The 14,982-nt window shown below is 55.2% G+C and overlaps 1 protein-coding gene across 3 annotated transcripts in view; it reads right to left on the reverse strand.

Annotated features, from left to right (window-relative positions):
• Positions 1 to 14,982, reverse strand: part of CAPN5 (calpain 5) — a 53,138-nt gene that overhangs the window by 5,171 nt on the left and 32,985 nt on the right. For all 3 annotated transcript variants that reach the window (XM_030331693.1, XM_030331694.1, XM_030331695.1), the window contains exons 4-10: positions 8,588 to 8,796; positions 4,938 to 5,130; positions 3,982 to 4,175; positions 3,258 to 3,335; positions 2,228 to 2,423; positions 1,485 to 1,607; positions 107 to 303 (exon numbers count right to left, since the gene is read on the reverse strand). In XM_030331693.1, the coding sequence (XP_030187553.1) occupies positions 107 to 303; positions 1,485 to 1,607; positions 2,228 to 2,423; positions 3,258 to 3,335; positions 3,982 to 4,175; positions 4,938 to 5,130; positions 8,588 to 8,796 (1,190 nt within the window). The remainder of the gene's footprint in view (positions 1 to 106; positions 304 to 1,484; positions 1,608 to 2,227; positions 2,424 to 3,257; positions 3,336 to 3,981; positions 4,176 to 4,937; positions 5,131 to 8,587; positions 8,797 to 14,982) is intronic.

Raw genomic sequence — 14,982 nt, forward strand, 5'->3', positions numbered from 1 at the left:
GGGCTCCACGCCTCGGGCAGACCCTCAACGTCTCTGCAGATTCTGGGTCAGCCTGCTATGGAATCCGGCCCTTCCAGCCCCGGCCCTGAGCCAGCCCCCCACGCACCGGCAGTTGGAGGGCACGTCAGTGAAGACCCGGAGGAGGAACTCGCCAGTGTGGCCTGGTTCGAAGGTGGTGGGGATGATGACATAGCGGCCCTCGGGCTGGTCCGTCCGCAGGAAGACGCTGCGCGAGTTGATGTAGATGGAGCTGGCGGCCCTGTGCTGCAGACCGTGCATGCGGTACTCACGGTTCTCCTCCACCTGTGGGGAGCGGGGAGGCTGGTCCGCACGGAGCCCCTGGTCCCCCCACCTCCGTCGCACATCGCGCCCTCGCTGCCGTGAGAAGAGCGACCTGATCCATTTACACGAAATGCCCAGAAAAGGCAAGTAAAGAGACAGCAGTAGACGAGTGCTTGCCTAAGGCTCGGGGGTGGATGGTGGCAGGGAGCCGGACGGCACTGAGTGGTGCCGGCTAAAGGGTGTGAGCTTCCCTTCTGGGGTGATGAAAACGTTCTAGAATCGACTGGTGACAGCCGCACAACCCTACAAACGTGCTAAAGGTCACTGCACACTTTAAATGAGTGAACTGCATAGTATGTGAGTTACATCTCAGTAAAGCCGTTAGGAGGAGGGGGGCAACGGGCAGCCCCCTGGTAACAGCGGCCGTGTCACTATCTGCCCACAACACAGCACGTGGCCAGGAGATGACATCACCAGCTGCCAGGACATGCCAGACAACTCCTGGAACGAGTGGCATGATAAGCTACAGCCATGTCACTTTAGGTCACGACATGTCAAAGTCACAACACCTCAGCACGCAATGGATGTACCAACCCAAGGACACGAACAAAGTGTCATGATGGGACTGAGCGCCTCAAATGCAGGGGCTCAACTCCGACCACGTGCCCAGCACGTCCACGTGATTTCCCGAGGTTCTCGGTGTCTGGCAGGCCCGTGGCATCCCGCTATGCCAAGTGCCATCACATACCAGGTGTCGCAACACGAGGAGGGCCTCGGGTCCCAGGCCAGGGGGAGCGGCCAGCGGCAAGCCCACCTGGCTCTGCCCAAGATGCTTCCTCCCAGGGCCCAGCAAGGCGTCCACCTCAGGGGGACCCAGAGGCCTGAGGGAGGGAGCAGCGGGGGCCTCCCAGGGCCTGGCCCTGACCACCTTCCCATCCACCAAATAGCCAGTGGGTCTGTGGCAGGAGGAAATCAGGCTGAGGGCTTCCATGGCCACTGACCCCAGGCAGGCTGGGCCTCTGTGGGTGTTCCAAATAGGGCTCACGCCACAGCATGCCCATGGCATCGGCCATGGTGGCCAGAATGGCAGGGATGATGTCAGTGGCCAGAGTATTCTAGAGTGTTCTCCCCCACGCCAAGGTGGCCTAAAATCCAGCTCCCTCGCTCTCCTCACCCAGAGCAGGGGTCCCAGCTGGCCTCACCTTGTAGATGTCAAAGCCAATGGCCAGATTTTCACCCTTGCCATCCCGGCGGGTAGACTGTTTGGGCCGCTGCTGGATGCAGATCAGCACTTCATCTTCTGGCTTCTTGACATCAAAGATGTACTGCAGAGAAGGTCAGGGAAGAGAGACACGGCAGTGAGACCGGGCCGGAGACAGGCTTGCTGGCTCCTGGAAGCTGGCCCAGAGCCGGGCCTCAGTTCCACGTGTGAGTCCAGGTGAGTCACAGCACCTCTCTGGGCCTCAGTCCCTCATCTGTGAGATGGGCCTACGCTGCCTACGCTGCCTGAGGGGCGGGGGGACTCTGTCAGATCACGGATGCTCAGCTCTGAGTCCACACGCAGTCGGTGCCAAATGAAGGTAAACATTTGCCAGGGTCCTAACAAACGAGGCGCAGGGGAGAGGTCCTCCCTGAGGAAGAGCCAATCCGGCCAAGTTCCCCTGGAAGGAGAGCACCGTGTGTGTGGAAACAAGGGGTTCGAGCCTTCAGCTCAGCCTCCCTCTATATGTCCTTGTAATTCTGGACGAGCTTCCTCACCTTTACCATCTGCAGGTTGCCCAGGACCATCCGAACACACCCACCCAACCCCCACTATGCAGACAGGTGCACAGACGCCCACGGGGATCAGGGATATACCCAAGGTCATGCAGGAGCCCATGCAGGGCAGTGGCGACGGCCCCCGTGGCTGCCCAAGGGGCGGAGTAGGGGCCCCGAAAACACTCACTTGCGGGTTCTGAAAGAAGGTGTCCTTGTGATTGATGCAGCCCCCGCTGCGGTTCTTCCGGGGGTCCTCATGCCGCGTCCAGGCGCCACGCAGCCGGGCCTCCTCCCATGTCTTGTGGATGCTCAGGTAAGACGTATTGATCACACGGCACTTGATAATGTCGGTGAAGTATCGGCACACGTCCTCGAAGGTCATCCTGGGTGTGGCAGGGGGCGAGGCTGGGCAGGTCCCCCTGGCTGGCCACCCGCCTACTCACCCTGTGTGCTCTGAAGCACGACCCACACGGGAGTGAGTGTGGAGGTGGCGTCACTTGGCCCCTTCACATCTCTTCTGGCCTCAGTTTCCTGATTTGTAAAATGGGAATGAACCTAACAACAGCTGCCCACCTCACAGAGGTAGCGTGGGAATTAAGTAATGCAGTAAAAGCACGCAGTACAACTCCCGGCAGACGGGAGCCAACAAAGACTAGCTGTGACAATCGGCAACAGTATTAAGCTAGGCTGCTCCCATCTTCCCAGCCCAACCCCAACCCACGTGCCCCCCTAGCTCCCCTCACCTCCCTGGCCTCCCTGAACTCCCTCTTCTCAAACCTAAGCGTACTCTCTTGACTGGGCTGGGTCTCTCTCCTTGCCCACCAAGGGCTCCCCTGACCCTGGGGCCCAGCTTAGGAGGCAGCCACTCCAAGAGGCCTCTCTTCCCCAGCTGCTCTCGGCAGCTCTCGGCAATCAGGCTGCCAGGGTTACCCCTGCCTCGCGTATCCCCATCTGCCGGCATCCTGGCCTACTTGTTGAGGGCCCAGCCTGCGTGCTGGAGCAGCGCAGGGTCCCTGGAGGTTGGTACTGGGGACTACGGGGATGAACGGGCCCATTACTGCCCAACTCATTTCACAGAGAAGCAAACAGGCATGATTTGTCCTAGGCCACAGAGCAAGTTGGTGGTGAGGCATCTGCCTCCCTCCATCTGGTGCTCCCTGCTACAGGAGGCGCCCCCCCCAGCCCTGGACGCCCGCGTGGGGCACGGACACACTCACCAGAACTCCCCGTCATCCTGCACGGTCACCCCCATCTTTTCCCGCTCACTCTTGCTCACTTTCTGCCACTCCTCTGAGCTGGGAGGGAAGAGGGAGGAGTGTAAGAGGAGGGACCCCACCAGGGCCACCCTGGCAAGGGAGAGGAGGCCCGAGGGACAGCCCAGAACCAGGCCTCCATCAGTGTGGGTATAGCTGGGGGCACCCAGGGCCAGGCCCAGCCCGTCTCCAAAAAGCCTGTCTGGTAAGCGTGGGTTGCCACCATGCCAGGGGCTGGAGGTCTGAGAACAAGGCTGCAGGCTGGCGGGGGAAGGACAGGATGACCTTCAAGGAAGGGGGCTCCTTCACCAGGGGCCTGGCTCCGGTCCTCACCTCACCAGGGCCATGAGCCAAACACAGAGCAGTCACCCCCATTCTCACCCCTGGTGGCCTCCCTCCCTGCTTTCTTTCCCAGTCATCGCCAGACTGGGTTCTCTGTCCTCTACAGGAATCAGCTTATCCCTACTTCCAGGTCTCTTCCCTGCAGAATCCACCCCCCACCCACCCCCACACACGTGCCCACTGCAAAGTAAGTCTCCCAAGGTCATCCTCCTCCCATATCCTTCAAGGCCCAGCCTGGGTGTCACCTCGTCTAGGAAACCCACCTTTGTCCTTGCCCAAGCTCTCATACTGGGGCCCACCCACCTGGGGTCTGCCCTGTGCCCGCACCCCCATCCCCGGGCCTCACGTGTCACTCCAGGGCCCGTTCCATTCCCGCTCGCCCCAAGGATTACGCAGGCGGATCATGTCCAGCTTCTCCGACTTGAAGAAGGCCAGCAGGCCGTGGCCCAGGCGCACCTTGCGCACATCAGTGATGGCATATGCATGTCCCTTCACCAGGCCACATGCCAGGCGGGCCTCCATGTCTGCTGCTGTCACTGCCTGCAGGAGGACACAGTTGCCCAGAGAGGCAGGGTCTGGTCAGGCTCCAGCTGGAGGGGCAGGGATGGTGTGTGCCTACACCACCCTCTATAGGACAGGGAAGGAATGGCAGCCCCACACAAAGGGAGGCGGGTGGGCTCCGTGTGCACAAAGCCCCCATGGGGCAGCTAAAGTGGGGTGGCCCAGGAGTGCATTGGCATTAACTGGCACAGGCTCAGTTGTGCAACTGTTAAAACATTAGCTTGAAATCAACATGGTGGGAGCATTTACGCCAAAGAAATCAGCAAACGCTACAAAGCAGGGCTTTTTCTTTTTCCAGAGAGCCAGACTACGGACCCACCACTGGTGCCTGCACTGAGCCCCAGCTCCCCCACCTGAAATAAAAGCAGTCGATGAAATAAGACAATCCTCCTGAGGCACCTGGGCCTGTGCCAGGAGCAGAGTCTCCCTCCCCTCTTCCAGTCGCCTTGTAGCGACCCTGACTAAGGGACCCTCAGATGCACAGACACCTACTGCCCCAATACAAGATGCCCGTAAAAGGGGGATGCTGGTCAAATAGCAAGGTATTTCATAGTGTAGGGGGTCAGGGCAAGGGACCTACAGCTCGTGCTGCCCAGCACCGGGGAGGGGGCTGCACGCTCCAGCTGCTCCCCTCCACCCATGAGGCTGAACGTCCAGATTATGAGCTAGTCTGTGCAGGGGCTCTGCCTGGGACACCCCAGTAAGGGCTGATGATGGGGAGGGCTGCCTCTGTGTTCTCACCTTGATGGAGGCACTGATGAGGCCTCCTCGGCTGTGCACCTTCAACACACGCTCAAAGAGCTGGTTCCTCTTGGCCTCATCGTTGGCAAAGCCACCCTCAGTCAGGTCGATGGGCTCGGAAACGCCACCTGTGAAGTCCACCAGCGCATCCGCCGTGTTGCCTCCATCCAGGGCCTGGTAACAGCCCGCCAGCCTGGGGAGCAATGTGGAAAGAATTCCCCGCTCATGCTCCCCAACCTGTCTAAAACCCTCGCCTTACAGGGGAGATCTGGGGGACTCAGAGAGGTCAAGCAAACTAAGGTCACACAGCAGGTCACGGCAGAGCCAACACTGAAATCCCGGTCTCTGGCTCCCAGGCCAGCGTTTGTCTCCCTGAACCACCCCGTTTTATCACGTAAATTCTCCTTAGCCCTAGCGGTCTGTCTCCAACACTTAACTGTCCAGAAACTGAGCAATTCTTCTCAAAAGTATTAAAAACTCACGTATCTTTTGAAACATCAATTATAAATAATTAACGTTATTTATAACAACGTAAAACTAGAAATCACCTAAATGTCTAACAACAGGGAATTGACTTTAAAAACTAATGCTGCTGTTAGGGACACCTGAGTGGCTCAGGTCATTGGGTGTCCAAAGTCAGCTTGGGTCATGATCTTACGATTCGTGAGTTCAAGCCCTCTCGTGAAGCTCTGTGCTGACAGCTCAGAGCCTGGAGCCTGCTTCGGATTCTGTGTCTCCCTCTCTCTCTGCCCCTCCCCAACTTGTGCGCGCACGCTCTCTCTCTCTCTCTCTCAAAAATAAATAAACATTAAATTTTTAAAAAAAGGTAAAAAAGGGGCGCCTGGGTGGCGCAGTCGGTTAAGCGTCCGACTTCAGCCAGGTCACGATCTCGCGGTCCGTGAGTTCGAGCCCCGCGTCAGGCTCTGGGCTGATGGCTCGGAGCCTAGAGCCTGTTTCCGATTCTGTGTCTCTCTCTCTCTCTCTGCCCCTCCCCTGTTCATGCTGTGTCTCTCTCTGTCCCAAAAATAAATAAAAAACGTTGAAAAAAAATTTAAAAAAAAAAAAAAAAGGTAAAAAAGGGGCGCCTGGGTGGCGCAGTCGATTAAGCGTCTGACTTCGGCTCAGGTCATGATCTCGCGGTCCGTGAGTTCAAGCCCCGCGTCAGGCTCTGTGCTGACAGCTCAGAGCCTGGAGCCTGCTTCGGATTCTGTGTCTCCTTCTCTCTCTGCTCCCCCGCTGCTCACACTCTCACTCTCTCTCTCTCTCTCAAAAATAAATAAACATTAAAAAAAAAAAAACTAATGCTGCTGTGGGTGCCTGGGTGGCTCAGTCAGTTAAGCATCCGACTTCAGCTCAGGTCATGATCTCATGAGTTTGAGCCCAGCATCAGGCTCTCTGCTGTCAGTGCAGAGCCAGTTTCTGTCCCCCCTTTCTCTATGCCTCTCCCCCACTTGTGCAAGCTCTCTCTCTCAAAAATAAAGAAAACATTAAAAAAAAATAAAAACTAATTTTGCCTCTGTGCTCTGGGATATGAGGTAGCCATTGAATGAAGCCTTGTAAAGGAATTCCTACAGCAGGCAAAATACTATTGTTAGCTTGTTACTTTTGAAAAAACAATACAGCTGGATTTCAATGATGTTTCAAATGTATGCAATAATTTATTTAAAAAACATTAAGCATCGGGGTGTGCCTGGCTGGCTCAGGTGGAAGAGCATGTAACTCTTGATCTCGGGGTTGTGAGTTCAAGCCCCGTGTTGGGTGTAGAGATTACTAAAAAAAAAAAAAAAAAAAAAAAATCACAAATAAAAATAAAAAATAAAAAACATTAAGCATCTACTATGTGCAACATCTCAGGTGCTAGGGCCACAACTGTGGCTTCTTCTTTAAATGTTAGGGAAAGGGTTGGGGTCTTAAAGGCAGTGCTGAATGTGGATGTGAGCAGCTGAATGGGACATATAACAAAACAGATTACATAAGTTGAAAATCCAGGCCCACAAAGCAGCAACACAGGCTTTGGACGGTAACCTATAAACAAAAAGAGGCATCAAAGATATTAAAAGTTGCTGGTGGGGGCACCTGCATGGCTCAGTCGATTGAGCATCCAACTCTTGATTTCAGCTCAGGTCATGATCCCAGGGTCGTGGGATTGAGCCCTGTGTCGGGCTCCACGCTGAGCATGGATCCTGCTTAAGATTCTCTCTTTCCCTCTCCCTCTACCCACCTCCCACTGGTTCTCGTTCTCTCTGTCTCATTCATGAATAAATAAATAAATAAATAAATAAATAAATAAATAAATACGAGTTGCTATTGGGAGGGAGCGGGGAGGTGTGGAGAGGATGCAGGGAGCGCAGGGAGGGAGACAGGAGTGGGGGCAGGGGCTTGAGGGGAGGGCAGCCAAGTTTCCTGAAGGGGGAGGAGGCCTGGTTAACTCAGGTGGCCTCAAACAGGGAAAGGGAGCAGAGGGGCCCAAAAGAATATGCAGGAGTATACAGGTGACTTTTATTACCTTCTGCCTGGATTTCCATACCTTCTATATTTTACCACAATAAAAAAAAATTAATAAAACTGCTACCTAAATACGAGCAAGCCTACTAAGTGGCTCTCACGGATTGGGAGAGGGGTCTGCACCTAGGACCATGGAGACTCAGTGACCACCAGGGGGCGGGTTTTCCTTTCTTAGGACTGAAAATGGAATGTGTCAATGTGTTTCCTTGAGGTTTTTTGTTTTTTTTTTAACTTTATTTATTTTGAGAGAGAGAAAGAGACAGAGAAAGTGCATGAGTGGGGAGGAGCAGAGAGAGAGAAGGAAACAGAGAACCCCAAGCAGGCTCCACTCGGTCAGTGCAGAGCCCAACATGGGACTCAATCTCACGAACTGTGAGATCAAGACCTGAGCCGAGATCAAGAATCAACACTCAACTGACTGAGCCACCCAGGCACCCCTTAAGTTTGTTTTTGATGTTGGGAGCTGTTGTTTTCCTTTTTCCTTTACACACACACACACACACACACACACACACACACACAGTCCAAGGAGACCAACCAATGGGCCTGGGAGGAGGAACCAGGGAAGGATTCTCAACAGGGCTGGTAGGCTGGTCTCTGACCCCATTGGCCCTCCTGCTCCAGGCCTGCAGGGGCCTGAGCAGGTCTCTCTGCCCCAAAGCCCTCCAAAGCTCAGCAAACCTCTGCTTGTGCCCTTGCTGGGGACCCAGGGCCTGGCACAGAACAGGAGGAGGGGTCAGTGGAGACAGAATGGATGGACAATCAGTCAGGAAGACGGATGAGTGGACGAAGGGGAGCCCAGCCGGCGGGGAGGGCCCACCCACTACGACCAGCCCTGGCTCTGAGATATCACATCCTCCGCAAGGCTGCCAGGGAGGGCTGGGTGGCTTGCATCTTTGGGGAAAAACCACCGACCTGAATGTGAGCCCTGGCTCTGCCCTCTCAGCTAGAACAAGGAGGAACCATTCCTCCCTTTGTGGGTTGGTTTTTGGGGACTGGACACCAGGTCCCAGACCTTCACCTGCCACAGAGTATGCTCCGCTGGCCGTGCCCTGGGCTCCCCGGCTAGAGCAGCACCCAGGTGGAGCCCACAAGGTGAGCCGCCCCAGCCTGGCCACCTGCCCACCGACCCTACCAGCACCTACTTGGCATAGGCCTTCTCCACCAGGGCGCACCAGAACTCGCTGCGGGAGTTGGAGTGGCAGTAGATGAGCTGGTTGTTGACCGTGGGCAGTCGATCATCAATGACCACGTCCACCCACTCCCCAAAGCGCCAGAAGTGAAAGTGGAAGATGCCCGCGTAGGCACTGGGTTTCTCAGGGTCCCACTCCTGCTCCTTCCAGTCTGGGATGACCTGGATGGGGAGGAGGACAGGACAGGAACGCAATGACGGTCATATCTGGCTTCCTGAGGAATGGGGGTCCATGCCTCGAGGGAGTCAAAATAGAAAGGAATACTGGGTTCAGGTCTCATCTCTGCCACGAACCAGTGTGGGACTTGGGCGAACCCTTCTCCTCTCTGGGCCTCAGCTTCCCTTTTCTACAGTGGTTGGAGGCTGTCACTCTGGGCTTCCCCTTCCCTTCCTCGGGGCTCCCTGTGCACCCTCCAGCACTCAGAAATCTATTACACCAATTCCGGTTCCTATCTGGTGAAGGGTGCCGCCACCGCCCCGTCCAGCACCGGCCAGAAGCAGGCGGCCACATCGGCCTCCTCCCGTTCCCTCTTTCCAGCCAGTGAGGCCACTCGGAGCTCCTACATTCTGCTAAACTCCTTCTCCTCTCTGTCCCCAGCACCACGCTGGCCCAGACCCCATCTCCTCGTCCCAGAACACTATAACCTGTGGCATCAACAACCACCTGTGCCCTCACCCTACACAGCAGCACAGTAATCTTTCTGATCACGTCGCCTTTCTAGGAGGTGACCTCCAAACCCTTAATGTACGCTGCCCCACCCCCAGCTCCAAGGCTGGCTTTTCTAACCCCTTACCCACCCCCACCCCCGTTTTCTCCTGCTCCAGGCTCTTCCTCTGCTCGGAAACTTCGCACCTGCTCTTCCTTCTCTTCTTCACCCAGCTGATCTCACTTGCCCTTTAGGGTCCACCTCCTCTTCCAGGAAGCTCTCCTTGACTCTTCAGACTATAGGCCAGGACCCCTGTCGGTCCATTTCTGGCACTTCTTCTCAGAGACCATTACCACAATTATAATTAAACAACTGTGTGACACTGCGTTCAATTCTGTTACTCTCACTGAAATGTTAGCTCTCTAAAAGCATGGGATGCATCAGGTTTTGTCACTGGTATATGCCCAGCACATACATGGTCCAGGACCTGGCCCAGACATAATACTTAATACACACGTGTTAACCGAGTGAAAAAGTTCATAGGCATTGAGTGGGTCTCTGACAATAGTATTTATGGAACATCTCGGACATGCCAGGTGCCATACCCAGGACTGCCATGGCTTATCCCAGTTTAATCTGCAGGATAACCCTGCAGGATAACCCTGCAGGATAATCATCCATCCCTCCTCTACAGCTAAGAAAACTAAAGCTCAGAGAGGGCAAGTAACTTGGCCAGGGTCACACAGCTAGAAAACACACATTCTCTGGAGTCAGGCAGACTGTTGGAAGCCAGGGTTCAGACCTGTGACCTGTGGACCGCTCTGCACTGGGTCTGTGCTGACACCGAGGACCCGGACACATCAGACATGGTCCCTGCCCTCAGGAGGCTCTTAGTCTGGTGGGAGAGGCAAATGCTGAGGCTGACAGGGGGAGCATGGGGGAGCATGGACAGAAGGAAAAGGTGGGCCCGACCCTGCAGGGCCAGAAGCCGCTTCCCAGCAGGTGTCTTGACAGCTGGCTGTGGGCGTCCCCCAAGCAGACCCGGCACATCTGGGCAGCGGGAGGTGGGCACAGGAGGGAAAGCCTGTCACCCTCAAGCCAGGCTGACTTGCCGGCCCTGCCCAGCCTGGGACCAAGTGGGGCTGAACCCACTGCGACCAGAGGCAGCCCCTTCTGGAAGAAAACCACCCTCAGGCATGGGGGTGGGCACCCAGGCATCCAGGCTGAGGAGCCAGAGATGCCGCAGACGGCCGTAAATCCCAAGGCCCAGACCAGATTCTTCTGCCAAAAACCACTCCCCAACCCCCACGCTCATTAAGAAGGCTTTTGTTTACAAACCTCTTACCATCAACAAGGATGTTGGCGAAGACAAATGGTCCCTTGCGAGACACTGGAGACCAAGAAAATGAAAATGCCAACCACAGTGAGAGGCGCACTGCCATCCACGGAGCCCGGCCCGGTGCCAGGCACACCTTTCTCTCTGTTGCCCCTGACCTTTATCGCTACCTTTTGAGGCAATACTATGGGAAGTTGCTGGCACAATGTTGCCCGTGGGCACTGGTGAGGGAGGCAGGACTCACACTCAGGGTTTCAGGGCCCTCTACAGTGTCTGCAACCCAGAAAAGGCTCTATCCTGGCTGGTCCATTTTCAGTCAATTCTGTGTCCTTTCTGAAACCTCCCAGGCCAGCCTCTGCCCCAGCCCCCCGGCGCCCTCTCCCACTTTGCGCTCAGGACAGAAAGCTGTATCAAAAATGGGGCACCTGCAGGATGGGTTATCATCCCCACTGCACAGACGGAAAGGCTGAGGAACGAGGAGCTGCCCGAGGGCACAGAGGGATAGGGAATCCGAAGCTGAGCTCACTGGCCTGGCCAGTGCACCCTCCTCCACTCCTCCCTGCTCTGAAAGCTCTGGACTGTGTGGGGCCGGGGGAGGGAGGAAGAGGAGCCCTCACAGGGCGCTGGGAGGTACTTCTGGGGATGCAGAGGGATCATTAGCCAAACCCAGGGCTTGGCTCTGGGCCCTCTGGGGCTCGGGAAGCAGCTAATGAGGCTCTAGGGCCTGCAGATCCTGAGTTAGGGATCCCTGTGGGCCTCAATTTCCCCTCCTACGTCATGGCCAGTGGGCCCAGCATGGCCAGCTTCTTACCCCCACAACCCCTCTGCTGCCAGCAGGGTACTGAGTGAGAGGGAGGAGACTGTCCAGGAAGGTGTGCTCTCACGGGCACACAAACCCTTGCACACCACATCCAGTCATCCCAGGAATCGAGGAAGCAAGCAAAACCCTGGGGCCACATCAAAGGATTCAGGAACCAACCTAAAGAGGCTCCCACTGGCCAAAGAGGGGCCAATCTCAGCTTCGGTAAGGATGATTACTGCAATGGATGAAAACACATCAAATATGTTCCAATCTATGAGACCACAGTGATACTTACAAATAATTAGTCACTATTGGAGAACAGCTGGGAAATAGACTCATTTTTTTTTAACAACTGGAAAATTAAGGGCAAGAATCAGGATTTATCCCACTTTTTCTATACAGACTGTACCACAGGGTAACCAACAGAGGAAGGGAGGTGTATATCTGGAGGTGAGTTGCAGCTACGAAATGAGGACGAAATTAGAATATTAGACTCCTACTATTTTACCACCGACAAATAATGGATTTAGCAATGGTCGTTGGTGGCTTCTCCTATCACAAAAAACAGAGACAACTAGATATCTCGGGCCCTGTGAGAGAAGCACACAATGTCTCCTATGAAGCAGTCATGCCAAAAAACTTGGACCTGACCCTTATCGAGCCTCTAGGGGTCAGTCCTTTGCGGGAAATGTATGGCACAGAGAACATGTTAAACACTGCCACAAAAACAAAGGCAGCAAAATCTAGATAGTTGGAAACTCGACAGGCCAGGTGGCTTCAGCAAAGAAATCTCAAGGAAAACAATAAAAGATGAAGGGAAACAAACCATTGGAGTCGCGGACCTTCGTTTGGATCTGATTCCAGCAAAGCATAAAACATATACACGTTTATGGCAGAAATTGGAAACCAAAACACTTACTGGGTATTTGACGCTATGAAGGAAGTATCGTAGAATTATTTGAGTTGTGTTATAGGATTATGGTTACAGAGCTTTGTTTTTTTTTTGTTTGTTTTTGTTTTTGAGGACTCCTGATCATTCAGAGATGCATCCAGAAATATTTACAGATGAAATGGGAAGCTGCCTGGAGGGCGTGGGAGGGAATAAGAGGAAACAAGACCGGCTGCCAGCTGACAATTGTTGAGGCCGAGGGATGGGTACGAGGGAGCACATGAAGACATCTCTCTCCTCCCAAGTGAAATGCCCCATCTCCACGGCCACCAGCTCCTCAGCCTGGCATTCACAGCCCTGGGGCTCCGCTGACTCTCAGGCTCGCCCTGAACACTTGCCTCCCTCGGGCCCCATGGAAATCTACACACACGCTGCTTCAGGCCACCTCGGCTCTGCTCATGTGGCTCCCTCTGCCAGTACTGTCCCAATCCTTGTCCCTCAGGGGCTAGCTCAGCAGCAGCCTGCAGGGGTCTCCAGGCCTGGTGCTCCCGCAGGCTCTTTCCCTGATCCTGGGAAGGGAGCTTCTGGAGGGCAAAGCTGAGCTCCATTCACACCCAGATCTCCCCCACCCACCCAGCACCCCACCCAGCATAGGGCCTGGCCCAGCTCCACAGCCGGCCAAGTCTTTCTGGAAGGAAAGTCTCCAAGTGCCAGCCACAGCAGAGCCCTGACCGGCTGGTGACCTTGTACCCACTACGGACACACTGCCAATCACGGTGCACGGCAAAGACTTAGGTTCCGACTAGGCCACCGCTCTGAGCCTCAGTGTAGGCATCTGCCTACCCTACTCCAGGGCTGATGTGAAAAACAAAATGGGGGCGCCTGGGTGGCTCAGTCAGTTGAGGGTCCGACTTCAGCTCGGGTCATGATCTCACGGTTCATGAGTTCGAGCCCTGCATCGGGCTCTGTGCTGACAGCTCGGAGCCTGGAGCCTGCTTCCGATTCTGTGTCTCCCTCTTCTCTCTGCCCCTCCCCCGCTCACGCTCTGTCTCTCTCAAAAATAAACAAACATTAAAAAAATTAAAAACAAAAAGAAAGAAAAGCAAATCAAAATGGACAGTGGCCTCAGAGGTGCTGCCTTAACCGTGGAGGGCTGTGCACATGTGAGGGGTCATCCCCACTGGGGTATGCGGGACAATCACGTGCACTCACACAACAATCTGCAAACTTTGGGACTGGCACGGACCTCAGGTACCTGGTCAAGCCTCCCAAGAGGAGAAACATCAGCAGCAGCCCCCTGCGCAGATGGGAAAAGAGAGGCTTGAGGGGTCACGGCACTTACTTGGGCTGACCCAGCAGCAAGGAAAGGACTGTGTGGGATTCGTAGGCCCCCTGGCACCACTACAGAATCAGCCCAGAAACCTCAGGCGACGGGTGTGCCACAGCACCCCCTGATGCCCTGGTGCCTGGAGCACTCCAGGCTCAAATCCTCCTGGGACTGAGCCATGAGACACGCAGGTGTGAATGTGCAAGTGCATGACGGTCAGTGTATTTGGGTGCACACAGCATGCATGTGTGTGAGCACCAGTGTGTGTGTGTGTGTGTGTGTGTGTGTGTGTGTGAGAGAGAAAGAGAGAGAGAATGTCAATGTCAGTGTGTGTTTGTGTGTGTGTGTTTGTGTGTGTGTGAGAGAGAGAGAGAGAGAGAGAGAATGTCAATGTCAGTGTGTTTGTGTGTGTGTTTGTGTGTGTGTGTGTGAGAGAGAGAGAAAGAGAGAGAATGTCAATGTCAGTGTGTGTGTGTGTGTGTGTGTGAGAGAGAGAGAGAGAGAGAGAGAGAGAGAGAGAGAATGTCAATGTCAGTGTGTGTTTGTGTGTGTGGGGGGGGGGCGCACAGGGAAGGAGCTTTTCACAGATTTCTGCCTGCGACCCCAGAGGGCTAACTGGGAGCATTTCTGTAAAAGGCCAGCAGGGCTGCAGGCTGTCAGGCTACAGTGGGGCTTCCTGTGTTACCCGAGTCAGGTGAGGGGAGTCCCCAAACCAGAAGGTTCCTGGTTCCTCAGTTCGCAGCTTCTGATTCCAAGAGTCTCAAATTCCCGAGTTTCAGATGCCATGACCGGACGAGGCCAGGAAGTTTGCCCCCCTCCCCCCCACACCCTTGGGAGAGCAGAGCCACATCGTTCGCCAGCCGGAAAGCAGGAGGTGATGCACCTGCAGGGGCCCAGGGTTTCCTGTTCACAGGGCACAGCCAGACGCTCAGCTGCCCTCAGAGACCTTCATGGGACCCCAGCCTTGAGGCAGCACCCCCCCCCCTCGCCCCTGCTGGGCTCCCTGCTACATTGTAAGGGCTAAAGATCCCCTCAGCTGTGCCCATCCTGAGCCTGGTGACAGTGTCGGAGAAGAATCCACACCCTCCTGTCCACTCTCCAACCAGAGCCAGGCCTGGCCCCTGCCCATCCCTCCCCACACTGTCTGCTCCCAGAAGCACTGGGCTGCTGTGTTACATCAGGCAACTCCCTTCACCTCTCTGAACTCTGTGCTCCTCCTCTGTACACAGGTTGTCCTGACACTCCTCTCAGAATAACTGAAAAGTGAGACCATGTGTCTACAGTGACTGGGAGAGTAACAATGAGCAAACGGAGAGAGGGCGTCGTGTACCAGCTCATGAGGGGCTC

Source organism: Lynx canadensis, chromosome D1 (genome assembly GCF_007474595.2).
Source record: "Lynx canadensis isolate LIC74 chromosome D1, mLynCan4.pri.v2, whole genome shotgun sequence".
In the NCBI taxonomy this organism is placed as follows: Eukaryota; Metazoa; Chordata; class Mammalia; order Carnivora; family Felidae; genus Lynx; species Lynx canadensis.